Here is a 15,697-nt window from a genome sequence, read left to right as displayed (position 1 = left end):
GGCATGGTACATTGGGGAAACCGAGCAAAGGCTACGACAACGGATGAATGGGCACCGCACAACAATCAACAGACAAGAGGGTTCCCTCCCAGTTGGGGAACACTTCAGTGGTCCAGGATATTCAGCCTCGGACCTTCGGGTGACCATCCTCCAAGGTGGACTTCGGGACAGGCAGCAGAGAAATGTGGCTGAGCAGAGGCTGATAGCTAAGTTCGGTACCCATAGGGAGGGCCTCAACCGGGACCTTGGGTTCATGTCACATTACAAGGTGATCACCATTGCACGACACACACACACACTTTCTCACACTCACAATCCCCACCCCAGACAGAGACATGCACACAGATAGACAAAGACCCACATGCACACACACATTTTGTGGGTTGAATTTGTACTTTGCTCAAAAACTGCATGCATTCATGTAGAACTCTGAGCTCAAAAACTGCATAAATTTATGTAAAACTCTGATTATAATCTAAAAAGTGAGATAACAATCTAAGCATCATGGCATAGACAGAGAACACAGGGGGCTAACACCTTCAACATATTGTCTAGCTATTACCATTGTTAACAGCTAACCTGAGAATGCAACTTTTTAAAAAACAGGTTTTGTGATTTACACATGAAAGAAGTGAAACTATCACTGTATTCTAACAGATGAAAGGCTTAACAGTCAGTCAATTTTTCAATGTATAATTTCAGTTACATCACACTGTAAATTTTTGCTATAAATTCTGTTACGATCGAGCCCTCCCCTATCACCTGATGAAGGAGCGTCGCTCCGAAAGCTAGTGTGCTTCCAGTTAAACATGAGAAAGTGAGGACTGCAGATGCTGGCGATCAGAGCTGAAAATTAGAGCTGGAAAAGCGCAGCAGGTCAGGCAGCATCCAGGGAACAGGAGAATCGACGTTTCGGGCATAAGCCCTTCTTCAGGAATGAAGAAGGGCTTATGCCCGAAACGTCGATTCTCCTGTTCCCTGGATGCTGCCTGACCTGCTGCGCTTTTCCAGCTCTGATATTCAGTTCCAGTTAAACATGTTGGACTATAACATGGTGTTGTGTGATTTTTAACTTTGTAATCCTATCAATGACCTTATGTTGAAGAAAGGTCTTTGATGAAGCAGCTGAGGATATTTGGGTTTCAGACAGGACACAGAGGAAATCCTGCTGGTACGTCCTGGAGCTGATACGATTGATTTCCAACAGCCTCAACCATTTTCTTCCATGCCAAGTATGAGTCAAGCAAGCAGAGAATTGTCCATTTGATTCCCACTGACTCTAGTTTTGCACTGGTCCCCTTGATATCATGCTCTGTTAAATGCAGCCTTGATGTCAAGGGCAGTTACTCTCAATTCACATTTGGAATTCAGTTCTTTTGTCGACATTTGAACCAAAAAGCAAGACTGTATCCTGGATTAGGATACAAATACATTGTTAGTCGGGTGCACATCAAGCAGAGAAGATACTATGTTTATTGCTCACCATAATTCATGCTGTAAGAAATGGGGAAGTGTGTTGTTTTCGCAAAAAGGTAGTGATAATAAGCTTAAGTATAGTGCTGATAAATCGAGTGTAAAGAGCAGCTGCAGACAATGATTAAATCAACAAGCACCAGGGAAATGTATAATTGGGTACTATAGTGCATAATTATTCTAGTAAATAATTTCTTTCATCAAAGTTTAAATAATTTAGTCTCAGCAAAGCAGCTGAGATAGCTGAAACACATAAACTAGGCAAGAAAAGACACATTGTTAAAATGTATATTCAGGAATGGAATGTACCTATGAACAATGGAAGATGTTACAAGCAAACAGATAAAGTGAAAGGAACATCAAGATCCAAGTTTAGCAAAACCTTCCTTATGTCAGCACTTACAGAGGGAAGGGTCGCCCACTTGGAGAAGGGGGGACATAATAAGAGCGGATCGCAAGTTAGTCAGAGAATAAAGTTGATTGGGTAATATAGGAGTTAGAAGAGGGGACCTCACGCAACTTAAAAGTATAACTGTGTACTAGTTTGAATGTTCATTGCTCATTTGCTTCTGCATTTGATGCCCTTTCTTGCAAAATCGTAGAATAAATTGTCTTGTTTCCAGTTTTGGTGATCTCGTCTAATTTTATTAAATTTGTTTCTAACAGATTTGGGGGCTCGTCCCAGGATCCCAAGCTCCGGTCGCTCGGCATTTTTGGGAAAACTGAGAAGGTGCAGCTTGCTGATTTCAGCGGTCTCTAGTTTCCCTCCTTGCCGCGGTGGCTTGGGCGAGCGTGATCCGGACTGAGAGACCCTGGAAACAAGACGAGCAGACGCGGCGGGTTCGGTCGGGTAACTCTTGTGTGCACAAGACCCGGGTAAGAAAGGTCTTAAAAGATTTATCCAGGTGACCGGGTTAGGCAGCGGTATTTGCTGCCAGGTGGATATATCCAGGTATTGCTGTGGGAACGGGGCGCGCTGAAACAACCAGGTAACTCTGTGCACAGGCCAAGGTAACGAAAATGGACCTTTAAGTGTTGCCTTGGTGGTCGGGGACGTACGAGAAGTACGGGGAATTGGCAACATATAAAATAAAGTATTTAATTGGCTAGATTAATCTGACGAGTAAGGTTTCTACCTGATTTGACCACCCAGCCTTAGACCGGTTGTTAAGAGGGGAAATCCCCCATGCGAAGGTCTGGTCACTGAAGTGAGTGTGGAAGAAGGTGACACCAGAACTCAGTAAGGTTAGTTAAATTACATAAAGAAACAGCCGAGTATTAAAATGGGAAATATGAATAGTTGTTTAAGTGTCGAAGGAGACATGTGAGGGATGTCCAAGGACTACATCCCAACGGACAGTCCTTTAGGAAAAATGTTAAGAGATTGGAAGTACAATCCTTGGACGCGAGGAAAGGATAAAAAACAAATGATAAAATGTCAATGAAAAACAGCCTTACAGTCAGGAGGAATCAGATTATGTTTCGTGTCAGAAGGGCTACTAAGGGTACACTTCATAACTAACTTATAGCCAGTCATCCAGAAAAAAAACCAAAAGCTAGAGGAGTCATTGCGGGAAGCTCAAAGTATCTGTGAGATATGGTGTCTGTGTGTGTGTGTGAGAGAGAGAGAGAGAGAGAGAGAGAAAAGCTGTACAGCTAACAGAAAGTTTAACCCTTTGTGATTTGGTTTGAATGCACATTTGTTTGTTGGTGATTGAATATTTGTGCTTTGTTCCCTGGAGCTTGAGATCAGGGACTGTTTTGAATCTGATTTCTATTATGGAAATTTTAACATGATTTCTTTTAAGGATTTTACAGATTATGAAATAAAATGTTAACTCCTGCTCTTTTTACAGGTCATGACTGCCTTACTATCAGTTTCTAATCAGTTCCTTACATAAAAGCGATTTATGGAGGACAGTTGAAGTCTCAGTTATTAGAAGTTTTTTTTTAACTTGAATAGACAAATCCTATTTAAGGCAGCTCTGGTTATTTCACGACCTATAGCATTGTAATTGAGCAATGACTGGTCAGGACTACTTGGGAGGACTAGTTTTGGATTTGAATCGGGGGACTGGAACCTGATGATTGTGGTGGATTTCAGCGTTGGGAACTGTATGTATTTTGCATTTTGAACATTAAACACTGAATGAATTAATTTGTAATATATAAGTGTGTATTTGCAGGTGGGATTCCAAAGTGTATAGTTGGTTCTTAAAAATGAATGTGCTCGAGCAAAACAATTACAGGAACAGAATGAGAAGTCACAAGTGACTGGGAAACAAACAGAACTGCGCGATTACAGTTGTTAAAATGTTTTAGTCACTTGTTGCATTTCCACCCTGAATTATATATAATTAATAATTAATATTTATAATAGATCAATTGTGTTAGCCTGAATCAATATTAATTGGCAGGATTGCTTCTCACATTCTCAGTGACCTGTCATATTGATTCATGGTTAATTAAAAATATGACTGCATTAATTCATTGTTAATTAAAGAATGGAAAGCTACATTACTGGCCAGAGTGTGTGTAGGCAGTGACAGCAACAGCCTTATTGGTAGAGGAGAGTCGGAAACTTACTTTTGGGGGAGTCTTAATAGTGAGCACCCCACATCAGGTACGGACCATACTAAATCAGAAAGCAGGACAATGGCTCACAGACTGTAGGATCTTGAAATATGAAACAATCTTAAAAGAACAGGAGGACCTTGTGTTAGTCACAGACAGTTGCTTGAATCCAGCTGCATTTCTGTGGTGGGGAGAGGGGGGTGGCCCTTGGCAAACCAGAACATGACTGCCTTGATATTACTGAATATCAGACTAAAGTGCGGATGGACTTAAGAGACGTACCGTTGCATGCGTGAGCTTGGTTGCTTATCGATGGGTCCTCCCGGATATTGAGGGTAAAAGGCACAAGTAGGTGGGACAGAGGGAAGCCTTATCGGGCTGAAAGACTGCCTAACGGCTGGTTAGCCCAAATTTGTGAACTCTATGCCCTAGAAAGAGCTCTCAGAACCTTAGAAAACAAAAAAAAAGGAACGGTATATACAGACTCCAAATATGCGTTTGGAGTGGTACATATCTTCGGAAAAATTTGGCAAGAAAGAGGACTGATAAATAGCAGAGAAAAAGAACTAGCTCATGAGGAATTGATAAAACAAGTGCTGGAATCCCTGTTACTCCCGAGAGAAATGGCGATAGTTCATATAAACGGACATCAGAAGGGGAATGAACCGGAAGTAAGAAGAAATAAATTGGCCGATGAGGTAGCTAAAGAAGCGACCCTGAATTCACAAGGAGCAGTGATATACTCCCTAATATCTACAATTCCAGATCTTCAGGGTGCCCCATTGTTTACTGCAAAGGAGGAAAAGGGACTAAAAGATTTAGGAGCTGCAAAGACAGCAGATGGGCGCTGGATGTCACCCGAGCTGGGAGGGGCCATTCCTAACTCTCCTGACTACTGAGACAGCTATCTGGACTGCTGAGAAAGGGTGGAGTCATCACACTCACGTTAAAGGTCCTGTGAACGCCCCATCGGCGGAGTGGCACGCTCATCCTACAGACAACCCTCTGAAAGTTAAGCTGAGAAAGAAGGAATGAACTGAGACAAAAGACTCTTTTAATGTTTGATGATGTATATTGTTATTAACTGTAAGGGCTGCATGGACTCAGCTCTCCCTAGTGCCTAAAAGATTAAGACAGATAGACAGGACGGTAGGCAGGGATCAGAGATGGCCGGGTACTGGTATAGCATTGTAATGTTAGTAGTACTAACTGTTCAAGGAGGCGGGAAAAATCACTTCACTTCAGTATGCCAAAATTATGCTGAACAAAAGGGACTTGCCGACTGTTGGGTCTGTGCAGAGGTCCCACACCATGGCGAATCTGGGATCCCCACCTCAGTAATACTGCTCACCAAAAGAGAAGTGTATGATGTACAACAATTTGACTCTGGCTCAAATGATACAAAGTGGAGTTCTGACAGGGGTGAATATAACTTTGCTGGATGGTTCCCTAGACCAGCCCCGAAAACCCAGGGTGCTATCGATGGCCTTGGAGTTTTGGGTGTCCGGCATGAGGGCCTGTCCATTTGTTCCCGGGGAAGAATGCATTCGTGTGACCGAATGTATAGGAATGCATGCATGTTATGGTGTTGATGAAACACTGCCTCAAAGTCAGAAAGGCTGGAGTGGCTGCTGTTACCTCGCTTATATAGTTCCTCACCTCCGATTAGAAAAACATGAGCACAACCTGAGAAAGGAGGGGAGAATAAGACGTAAGGCCTGAGAGGTCTCTGAAGGAGACTGTCTGTTGTGGACACTATTCCCAAACTACGGCACTGCAGGGGCAGGGGTAGAAATACAGAAACTGGCGGTTGCCCTTGAGAAGTTAATTGATGATACCGTCGACGCAATGGAAGAAACTCAGTCCAATCGGCCATAACCACTGAAATGATTGCTACAAGACTAACAGCTTTACAGAATCGAATGGCTTTAGACTATCTCTTGGCTGAAAAAGGGGGAACCTGTGCTCTGATTGGTAAGGAATGCTGCACCTTCATCCCAGACACCTCTTCCACAGTGGAAGATAAGGAAGAAATAGTAAAGAAAAAGATAAAGAATATAAGAGAAATTGGGGATGAACTTTGAAAAAATAAGGGATGGGGATGGGGTGACTGGGGACTGACTGGTTGGGGAAAGTGGCTAGTTAATTTAGGCATTTATGTATTACTGTTAATAGGAAGTCTAATGATATGATTTAACATGTTAAAGTGGATAATGAGTAAGTTGGTAATGTCTTTAGGAGGACAACAATCAATGTTGGTCATGACAACAGCGCGTGCACAAGAAAGAGAGAGTAGCAGATTACTCCTAGAGTTTGGAAAAGGGCAGACTTAACAGGGCAGAAATGGCAAGATTGTGAACCTCTGCACCTTAGAGTGAAAAGAGGGCGAAAAATAAAATTGCAAAAACAACAAATGATAAAAGAAAAGAAATGGAGGAGTTGTAAGAAATGGGGAAGTGTGTTGTATTCGCAAAAAGGTAGTGATAATAAGCTTATGTATAGTGCTGATAAATTGAGTCAATGCAGACAATGATTAAATCAGCAAGCACTAGGGTACTAACTTTAGTGCATAATTATTCTAGTAAATAATTTCTTTCATCATGATAGTTTAAATAATTTAGTCTCAGCAAAATAGCTGAGATAGCTGAAACACATAAACTAGGCAAGAAAAGACACATTGTTAAAATGTATATTCAGGAATGGAATGTACCTATGAACAATGGAAGATGTTACAAGCAAACAGATAAAGTGAAAGGAACATCAAGATCCAAGTTTAGCAAAACCTTCCTTATGTCAGCACTTACAGAGGGAAGGGTCGCCCACTTGGAGAAGGGGGGAAATAATAAGAGCGGATCGCAAGTTAGTCAGAGAATAAAGTTGATTGGGTAATGTAGGAATCAGAAGAGGGGACCTCATGCAGCTCAAAAGTATAACTGTGTACTAGTTTGAATGTTCATTGCTCATTTGCTTCTGCATTTGATGCCTTTTCTTGCAAGATCGAAGAATAAATTGTCTTGTTTCCAGTTTTGGTGGACTCGTCTAATTTTATTAAACTTGTTTCTAACAATGCTCAGTTGGGATAATGTAAGGGAATAGTATTGTTTGAAGCCTCGTTTGAAGCTAGAGGAAGAAATCCATAGTGGTCCTCAGAGAACCTTGTGGCAGAACACCGTCAGCAGAGTTAGCCTGGAAGTTGAGAAGGCAACCTGAAGAAATGAATGAACTCTGAAAATTCTTGTGATATGTAGGTAACTGTTTGGGGGGGGGGGGAGAGTAAGAAATTATAGTGTAATAGTACTTGTTCTTTTTTTAATGAACAATAATGTTTGTCCTTGTTCAACAATGTGAAATGATATGTTGTGAAGCTGTCAATTAAACATGGAGTTTTGGAATTTCTTTTTCAGTATTCATGCTCCCCAGTAGGATTAGAACCCTGGATGAAATGGCTGGTGTTATTTTTACATTATAATAGTTATTATACTTTGAAAAGCTTGTCATTCACTGTAGACAGCTGTAAGATTGCCTGTATTTGTGAAAGTTCACATACAAATAAAGTTGTTTTAAAAGGGAAACATCATACTTCATAAACTATAAATCATAAAGACCAATAAAGAAAGAACATTAGCGTACAGTGACAGTGACCAACATAATCTGTTTCAGTCACCTAAGTGGTTCAATGAATAGCAACAGATAATGGTGTCAAATCAAATTGTTTGTATTAAATAATAATCAAATTTAAAACAATAATCAAATTTATTGTGAATCATGAATCTACACAGGAGATTGATACATTAGCAGACAGAGAAATAAAATTCGCTTCCCAAGATTTGAATGAACCAAAACAACAAAAAGATTTTTAAATGTCTGAAGGTCTTTCCCAGATCATAAAATGGATCTTGGCAGAGTGCAAGATGAACATATCACACTGTTATTACATCGAGGTATGATAGCTAAAGGAACTCAGATCTGTAGAGATGCACACCCACTCCCTCACTATACTCAGGATAGTAGTCCTCCCAGACAAAACAATACAAATATTCCCCATGATATTTATCAAACACTCATCATCTGATGAGGATTAATCTAGAATTTACATCAACTTGAATCTGATTCTATCCCATACTTATTACAGAGAGCTTGCTCACTTTACAAATACAGAGGCCACAGCATCAAAATTGAAGCCGGACTAGTCAGCGGTTGGTTTTGGATGTGTATCAAGAAATCAAGTACAGTAGCGCCTCGACATACGAACGATCCCGTTCACGAACAAATTGTTTTACGAACAGGATTGTATGTAAAAGTTTGCTTCAACGTACGTACAAAATTCAAGGTACGAACACAAAAAGCCTGTGTGCGACCACGTAGTTTCATTGTTCTGCTTTGCTACCTGCTTGTTGAATGCAAAAGTTCTCGGGCCCTGCGTGATCTCATTCAGTTCGCCTTTGGCACGTGCGCTGTGAACAGTATTCGTTGCTACGTCCAAGCATTCTTACGCTATTCGAACAATGGGAAAAATTGATTCAGTTCGTGAACTTTTCGGTTCGCGAACCGGGTCCTGGAACGGATTAAGTTTGTAAGTCGAGGCGCTACTGTACTGCAGAAACCTGAATGGATCTCACTCCCCAACCAGTATTGGGCTCTGAATCCTAACCGAAGTGATGGTTTGTCTGGCTTGGCCTCAGCTGGAGTGCTGCTTCTTGTTCTAGGCACCACTCCTCAGGCAAGATGAAGATATTAAAGAAGGTGCAGTAAAGATTCACCAGAATGATTCCAGGAATGAGGAACTTCAATTACAAGGCTAAATTGGTGATGAGAGTTCTGTTCTCATTGGAGAAGAGCAGGCTAAGAGGAGATTTGATCGAGGTTTTCGAAACCATGAGGGGTCTGAATAGAGCAGACATTGAGGAAATGGTCCGACTCATGAAAGGCTGCAATTGAGACAATGCTGACATGAGCAAAAATATTTCATACGGTGAGTGGTTAGGATCTGGACTGTTCTGTCCATCAGGCAGTTTCAATACAGACATTGCTCTATAAATGTAGGCTGTTGTCTTTCATAAGGTACTAACCTGAAGGACAGAATGTGAACATTGATAGGCTGCCCCTTCCCCCAGGTGTTTGTACTGGTCGATCAGAGGCTGAAGCCTTTCTAACCACTGAGGATCTGATTGTCTTCTTGCTCAGAGTGGGGTATGACTTGTACCTGATGCTGTACTGAAAGGAAGTTGAGTTGCCTCAGGCAACTGTCTGTGTGGAGTTTGCACATTCTCCTCGTATCTGCGTGGGTTTCCTCCAGGTGCTCCGGTTTCCTCGCATAATCCAAAAATGTGCAGGTTAGGTGAATTGGCCATGCTAAATTGCCCATAGTGTTAGGTGAAGGGATAAATGTAGGGGAATGGGTCTGGGTGGGTTGCTCTTTGGAGGATCGGTGTGGACTTGTTGAGCCGAAGGGCCTGTTTCCACACTGTAAGTAATCTAATCTCATCATACAGGAGATTCTATATATATAGATGTCATCTTCTGGAGGTGTTTGGTAATCTGGTCAAAGATTAAATTGACCTTCTTAAAATAATTAAACTGATGGTGGGAGAGGTTTAAGACAGTCCCTGCTGAGACTGACAGTGCTTTGGAATAATAGCTCCCCCTGTTTGAGCACTACTGGGTGAACAACACAAACAGACAACATCCGAGGAGCAGGAGAATTGACATTTTATGCATAAGCCCTTCATCAGGAACCTGAAATGTCCCAAAACATCGATTTTCCTGCTCCTTGGATGCTGCCTGACCTGTGCTTTTCCAGCACCACACTCTTGACTCTGATCTCCAGCATCTGCAGTCCTCACCTTTTCCTAAACACACAGCTCAGTTCTGAAGAAGGGTTACATCCAAAACGATGACTTCGCCTCCTGATATTGCCTGGCTTGCTGTGTTTTTCCAATCTTGTGTCTGTCTATTCATTGCAACAGAAGCAGGTAACCTGACCTTGAGACCACGTGAGGAATGGATGAGGAGCTGAAATGATTGTGTTTGTGTTCAGGGACCTATTGATACACACTTCCTACATGAATGCTTTCTTCTCAGAATGGATCTTTTTCAGCAGAATGAAAAAGTGGGTTAAGCTAAAGCTTTGTGAAGGACGTGACACCTGAATGGTCACTCTCCTTTGTGAATTTTCTGATGCAGAAGGAGAGTTGATGACCTTGAGAACGATTTGTGACACACTTTACATGAAAATGGTTTCTCTCCCGTATGAATACGTTGGTGTTCTACAAGAGTTGACGACTGTGTGAAGGCTCGGTTACACACCTCACATTTGAAAGGTTTCTCCCCTGTATGAATCCTCTGGTGCAGAAGGAGGGATGATGACCTTGAGAAGGATTTGTCACACACTTTACATGGAAATGGTTTTTCACCTGTGTGAATGCGTCGGTGTTCCACAAGCGTTGATGACTGTGTGAAGGCTCGGCCACATACCTCACACTTGAAGGGTTTCTCTCCTGTATGAATGCGTTGGTGGGCACGTAGGATTGATAACTGTGTGAAGGCACGATCACACATGTCACATTTGAACGGTTTTTCTCCTGTATGAATTCTCTGGTGCCTCAGGAGATCAGAGAATTGGATGAAAGCCATTTGACAAACTTCACATCGAAAGGGTTTCTCTCCAGTGTGAATCATCTGGTGTATTAGGAGGCTCGAAGATGTCACAAAAGCTTTATCACAAACCTCACACTTGAAGGGTTTCTCCCCTGTGTGGATCTTCTGATGGACCAGGAGGCCTCCTAATTGTGAAAAGGATTTATTGCACACCTCACACTTGACTGGTTTCTCTCCTGTGTGAGTGCGTTGGTGTGCATGGAGGGTTGATGACTGTGCAAATGATTTGTTACACACTTTACAAGTGAACGGTTTCTCCCCAGTGTGAACACGTTGGTGAACACGGATGGAAGATGACCTCGAGAATGACTTGTTGCACACCTTGCACTTGAATGGTTTCTCCCCTGTGTGAGTGCGTTGGTGATCACGGAGGGTCCATGAATGGGAGAATGATTTGTTGCACACCACACATGTGAATGGTTTTAGCCCTGTGTGAATGCTATGATGTAGGCGGAGAGTTGATAACTCAGAGAATGATTTATCACACACCTCACATGTAAATGGTTTCTCTCCGGTGTGAACACGTTGGTGTGCATGAAGGATTGATGAGTGTGTAAATGATTTGTCACACATCTTGCACGTGAATGGTTTCTCCCTTGTGTCAACACATTGACATCTGGTAAGGGATGATGACTTTGAGAACGATTCGTTACACACCTTGCAGTTAAATGGTTTGTCTCCTGTGTGAGGGCATTGGTGTATGTGGAGGTACCGTGATGTTGAGAATGACTTTTCACATCTGAACAAATGTCGGTGAATGTGTTGGTCATTCAAGAGCATTAATGACTCTGTGCAAACCTGGTTTGACACCTCGCAATTAAGGCCTTCCATGTCACCATTTAGTTGTTCCTTGGGTGAAGATCAAGATCCATGTTTGGTGTCTATCCTCTCTGTATTGTAGTCCAGTGCAATCCTTCTGTAAAACAGGAAAAATAAACATGATTTCCTCCACCTCCTTTTCTATCCCTGTTAAAGGACCGACACCTGAGTTAGATATTGTTCCATATTGTGTGCCACGCTGCTGTTCCTTTTTTGTGGGAAATCAGATGCAAGTCCTATCTTTTTCCTCACTCTCTGTTTCTAGCAGGAACACTAGAAAATGACCAGCAGCAGACAATGTGGCTACTCTCTTCCCTTTGCCCAGACTGCATCATCTCAGGCACATGACGACAATGGAAAACACTGTTTGGCTAAGTATAAAACAGGCTGTCAGTTAGCTGTGAGCTCATGGCAAGCTAGTGAAGATCAGATTTATCTTTCGAGTATTTGTTTAATACAAAAAAAACTCAGAAGAAATATTAATTCATCTGAGATTTTGCAATTTCTCCCTTTATTTTCCAAAATGATTTGAAGAAAACATCCTGGACAGGAATTTAAGAAGGTACAGAAAATATTGCTCAGTACAGCTGAAGTATTCGGGTTTATCCTGGGAAATTAAACACACTGCATTCACTCAGATATACCAAATTCAGCAATCAGCTGCGGCATTCAGGAAAGCTACCAAATCCAGGTGAAAGCATTTTGGGAAAGGCTGACACTTTCAGGTAAAATCCTAAAGAATGTGTAGAAAGACATTTCAATTAGTGTATCTCCAGGTATGGCTATGAAAATTACAACAATGGAGAGGTGCAAAGTCATTGTTTGGGCTGCCTATGACTGAGCAGCATAAAATGGCCAACGGCTGCCCATGGCTAATGCAGCAGAACATGGCTGACAGTAGTTAAGAAAATATTTGCTTAATGTTGTCTTCACAAGTAGAAGTGCAACTCTGTAGACTCAAGGTCAGCTGCAGTTATTCACTCACAAGACACAGCTAAAAACATTTCACACAAATCACTCCTTGAATTATTTAATCAATCCATTCACAACTTGTTAGCTAAAGAATTCTAACATTAGGTATGGCCACATAACTTTGTTGGAACTTATAACAATTAGCAAAAATCAATTTTTTGTGTATTTCCCGTAATGAGGTTAATAAGGAATTTAAAAGGTTCTTAAGTGATCGGCAAGTATCTAATTAATTGGCAGTTAACATGATGTATCTGGCAAATGCTGACTGCTGTCACCCTGGGCGGGTACCGGGGCGGGCTGTCCTAGAGGTGGTCGAAAGGTGTGTCAGGGCGGACCGAGAACTGGAAGGGGCATGGGGTGGACCGAGAACCGGAAGATGGGTAGGGGCGGGCTGCCTTAGAGTGGTCGGAAGGTGGGAGGGGCGGGGGCTTGCTGGGTCTGTATTGTCTGCACTTTTTGTATGTAACGGTATTGTCTAATGTACAAATGTCATTGTCACTGTCTTGTTATATGTCGAACTGGGATTTGAGGTTTGTCCTCCTCTCCCTGTAAAATGGTTGAACGGTAGGGTTCGGGGCCTAGCTTTGCTGCTCCTCTCCCTTGTAAAACTGCTGTCTTTTGTGTACAGCTGTCAATGTTTTTTGTAAACTGTTTTGTAATTTGTTTAATAAAATATATGTATCTGGCAAATGCTTGGGAAGGAATTTACTTGAATACAGTACAGTCGCTCCCCCGTACCTGTGGGGGTTACGTTTCAGGACCTACTGTGGAAGCCCAAAACCGCAGATAGGAGCAAACCCATTTGTTTAAATGGGAAATTTACCTTCCCGGCAGCCTGGTGCTGGAACATTCCCTTTAATATGTTCTGGCCGTGGTAAACTATGGGTAAGTGGAAAATGATTCCTGGATATGGGGGTTGTCCTGTATGTATATAATGAAGTTGCTGAGTGTGGCAGTACTTCCTTCGGCTTAAGGCTAGTTACAAAGGGCTGCTGACCAATATAAACAAAGGTGTGGGAGGATATGCACTCTTTAAGCTTAAACCGTATAAAATAAGCTACTTAGAAACTTTTTGCGCACCTTTTTGATATGCTGTAACTTATGTGTAGATCATAATAAAGGTTGCCTGAACCTAACCCCAGCCTCATATTCTCATTAAAAACTATGAGATATAACTACCACGGAGGGATTCAGACAAAGAAGAGCCTTGGGAAAAGTTGATGGGCAGAGAGATCTGGGAGTGCAGGTCCATTGTACCCTGAAGGTTGCTGCACAGATGGATAGTTTGGTCAAGAAGGCATATAGTATGCCTGCCTTCATTGGACGGGGTATTGATTATAAGACCTGGCAAGTCATGTTAAAATTGTACAAGACATTGGTTCGGCCACATTTACAATACTGTGTACAGTTCTGGTCGCCACATTACCAAAAGGATGTGGACGCTTTGGAGAGGGTGCAGAGAAGGTTTACGAGGATGTTGCCTGGTATGGAAGGTGTTAGCTATGAAGAGAGGTTGAGTAGGTTAGGTTTATTTTCATGAGAAAAAAGGAGATTGAGGGGGGACCTGATTGAGGTTTACAAAATCATGAAGGGTATAGACAGGGTGGATAGAGACAAGCTTTTTCCCAAGGTGAAGGATTCAATAACGAGAGGTTACGCTTTCAATGTGAGAGGTGGCAAGTTTAAGGGGGATACACACGGCAAGTACTTCACACAGAGGGTGATGGGCATTTGGAACGCATTACCAGCAGAGATGGTAGAGGCAGGCACGGTAGATTCATTTAAGGTGCACCGGACAGAGGCATGAATAGGTGGGGAGCAGAAGGATACAGATGCTTAGGAATTCGGCAACAGGTTTAGACAGTAGATTTGGATCAGCTCAGGCCGAAGGGCCTGTTCCTGGGCTGTACATTTTCTTTGTTCTTTGTAATTCTAAAGTTAAGGTGCTGCTTGACCTGGAGCCAATGCAGATCGGCAAACACAGGGGTGGTTGGGAATGAGTCTTGGTGGGGCTTAGGGCCTGTGGAGCAGAGTTTTGGAGGAGCTCAGGTGCACGGAGCAAGATATGATTCCTGCCAGGAGAGGATTGGAATAGTTGAGTCCAGAGCCTACAATGGTAGGGATGAGAGCAGTAGATGTACTGAGATAGGGTGTCAGCCTTTTCTTCTGTGAGTGGACCTTGCACCTCTTCCTGTGCAGAGTGTCTCTGTTCATGACCAACATCAGGAAATTACAGTAAAGAGTCAGAGATAGTGACAGAGAATCAGAGACAATCATAGATTAGTCTGGCACAAAAGGGATTAAGCACAGCCGCAACTTCACAGGAACCATCTTTCAGAAGAGGTCTCAAATAAGGCCACTTCTGCACCCTCTGTGGAGTGGTGATGGGGATTGGAGGAAGTATGAGGTGAAATCCCACTTTTGAAGAGCAAAGATGTAATTATGCCTAGTGTCCTGACCAAAGACAATCTCTCAATCAACACCAAAATTCAACAGATTATCTGGTTATTATCACATTACTACTATTTCCAAGAGATTGCTGTGCACACATTGCCATCTTTCCTACACACAACAGTGAACACATATCAAAAGTACTTCACTGGCGTAAAGAACTTTAGGACAGCTGGTTGTTGTAAAAACCTCTTGTGTAAATGCATGTCTTTGTTTGGAAAGAGAAAAAACATCTATCTCCCAAAACTAAGAAAACTGATCATTCCAAGTCCACAAGATAATAACCAGCACCCTATATATACTGAGCACACACACACACCACATTCCCCCGTTCCCCACCCCCAACCCACTTCAACAATAGAAAATCAGTAAGAATCCTCATATATTCTGCACCTCCCAGATAATTATACATCACCTTCTCATATTCAGGAATGAGTCACTCAGGTTGGACGTCAGAACGGAAATGCTTCTAACAAACACACTCAGTATCTAACACACAACTTCAATCAGTTCAGTAAAAAAAAAGCTCTCTTAACTGGATCTTCTCACACAGCATAAGGGACATTTCCACCCCTGATTACCCACAGGATAGTCAGTCTGCCTGAAGATTGGTGTGGATATTATGGGATACAATTTGTATAAAAGCTGCTCCTTCACTCACCATCTCCTCACTTGGTTTTCAGTCCCTATAGGAAGTGAACCAGCTCTGGAAGAGGAAGAGGAGACAATGGGCAGAGTGGGTGGGCTCTCT

At 42.3% G+C, this 15,697-nt stretch overlaps 1 protein-coding gene and 1 long non-coding RNA gene across 3 annotated transcripts; one reads left to right on the top strand and one right to left on the bottom strand.

The window, feature by feature from the left end:
- Positions 1–986: 986 nt before the first annotated feature.
- LOC148141053 (uncharacterized) lies at positions 987–3,631 on the top strand. 2 transcript variants are annotated; one of them, XR_015753124.1, is made up of 3 exons: positions 987–1,171; positions 2,140–2,349; positions 3,330–3,631. It is a non-coding gene; the product is annotated as an uncharacterized LOC148141053 (long non-coding RNA). The 2 variants fall into 2 exon arrangements; XR_015753123.1 differs by having other exon boundaries at positions 2,140–3,631.
- Positions 3,632–7,776: 4,145 nt separating this feature from the next.
- On the bottom strand, positions 7,777–15,486 carry LOC122541592 (uncharacterized). The gene is made up of 2 exons (XM_087979728.1): positions 15,362–15,486; positions 7,777–11,620 (listed from the first exon to the last, which is right to left on the bottom strand). The coding sequence occupies exon 2, from the start codon at positions 11,533–11,535 to the stop codon at positions 10,201–10,203; it is 1,335 nt and encodes a 444-aa protein (XP_087835854.1). The 5' UTR covers positions 11,536–11,620; positions 15,362–15,486; the 3' UTR covers positions 7,777–10,200.
- Positions 15,487–15,697: the final 211 nt, after the last annotated feature.

Source organism: Chiloscyllium plagiosum, unplaced genomic scaffold (assembly GCF_037043375.1).
Source record: "Chiloscyllium plagiosum isolate Xiang-an unplaced genomic scaffold, Cpla_swu_hap1 HiC_scaffold_35, whole genome shotgun sequence".
Classification (NCBI taxonomy): domain Eukaryota; kingdom Metazoa; phylum Chordata; class Chondrichthyes; order Orectolobiformes; family Hemiscylliidae; genus Chiloscyllium; species Chiloscyllium plagiosum.
This window is presented reverse-complemented; position numbering and strand designations above follow the sequence as displayed.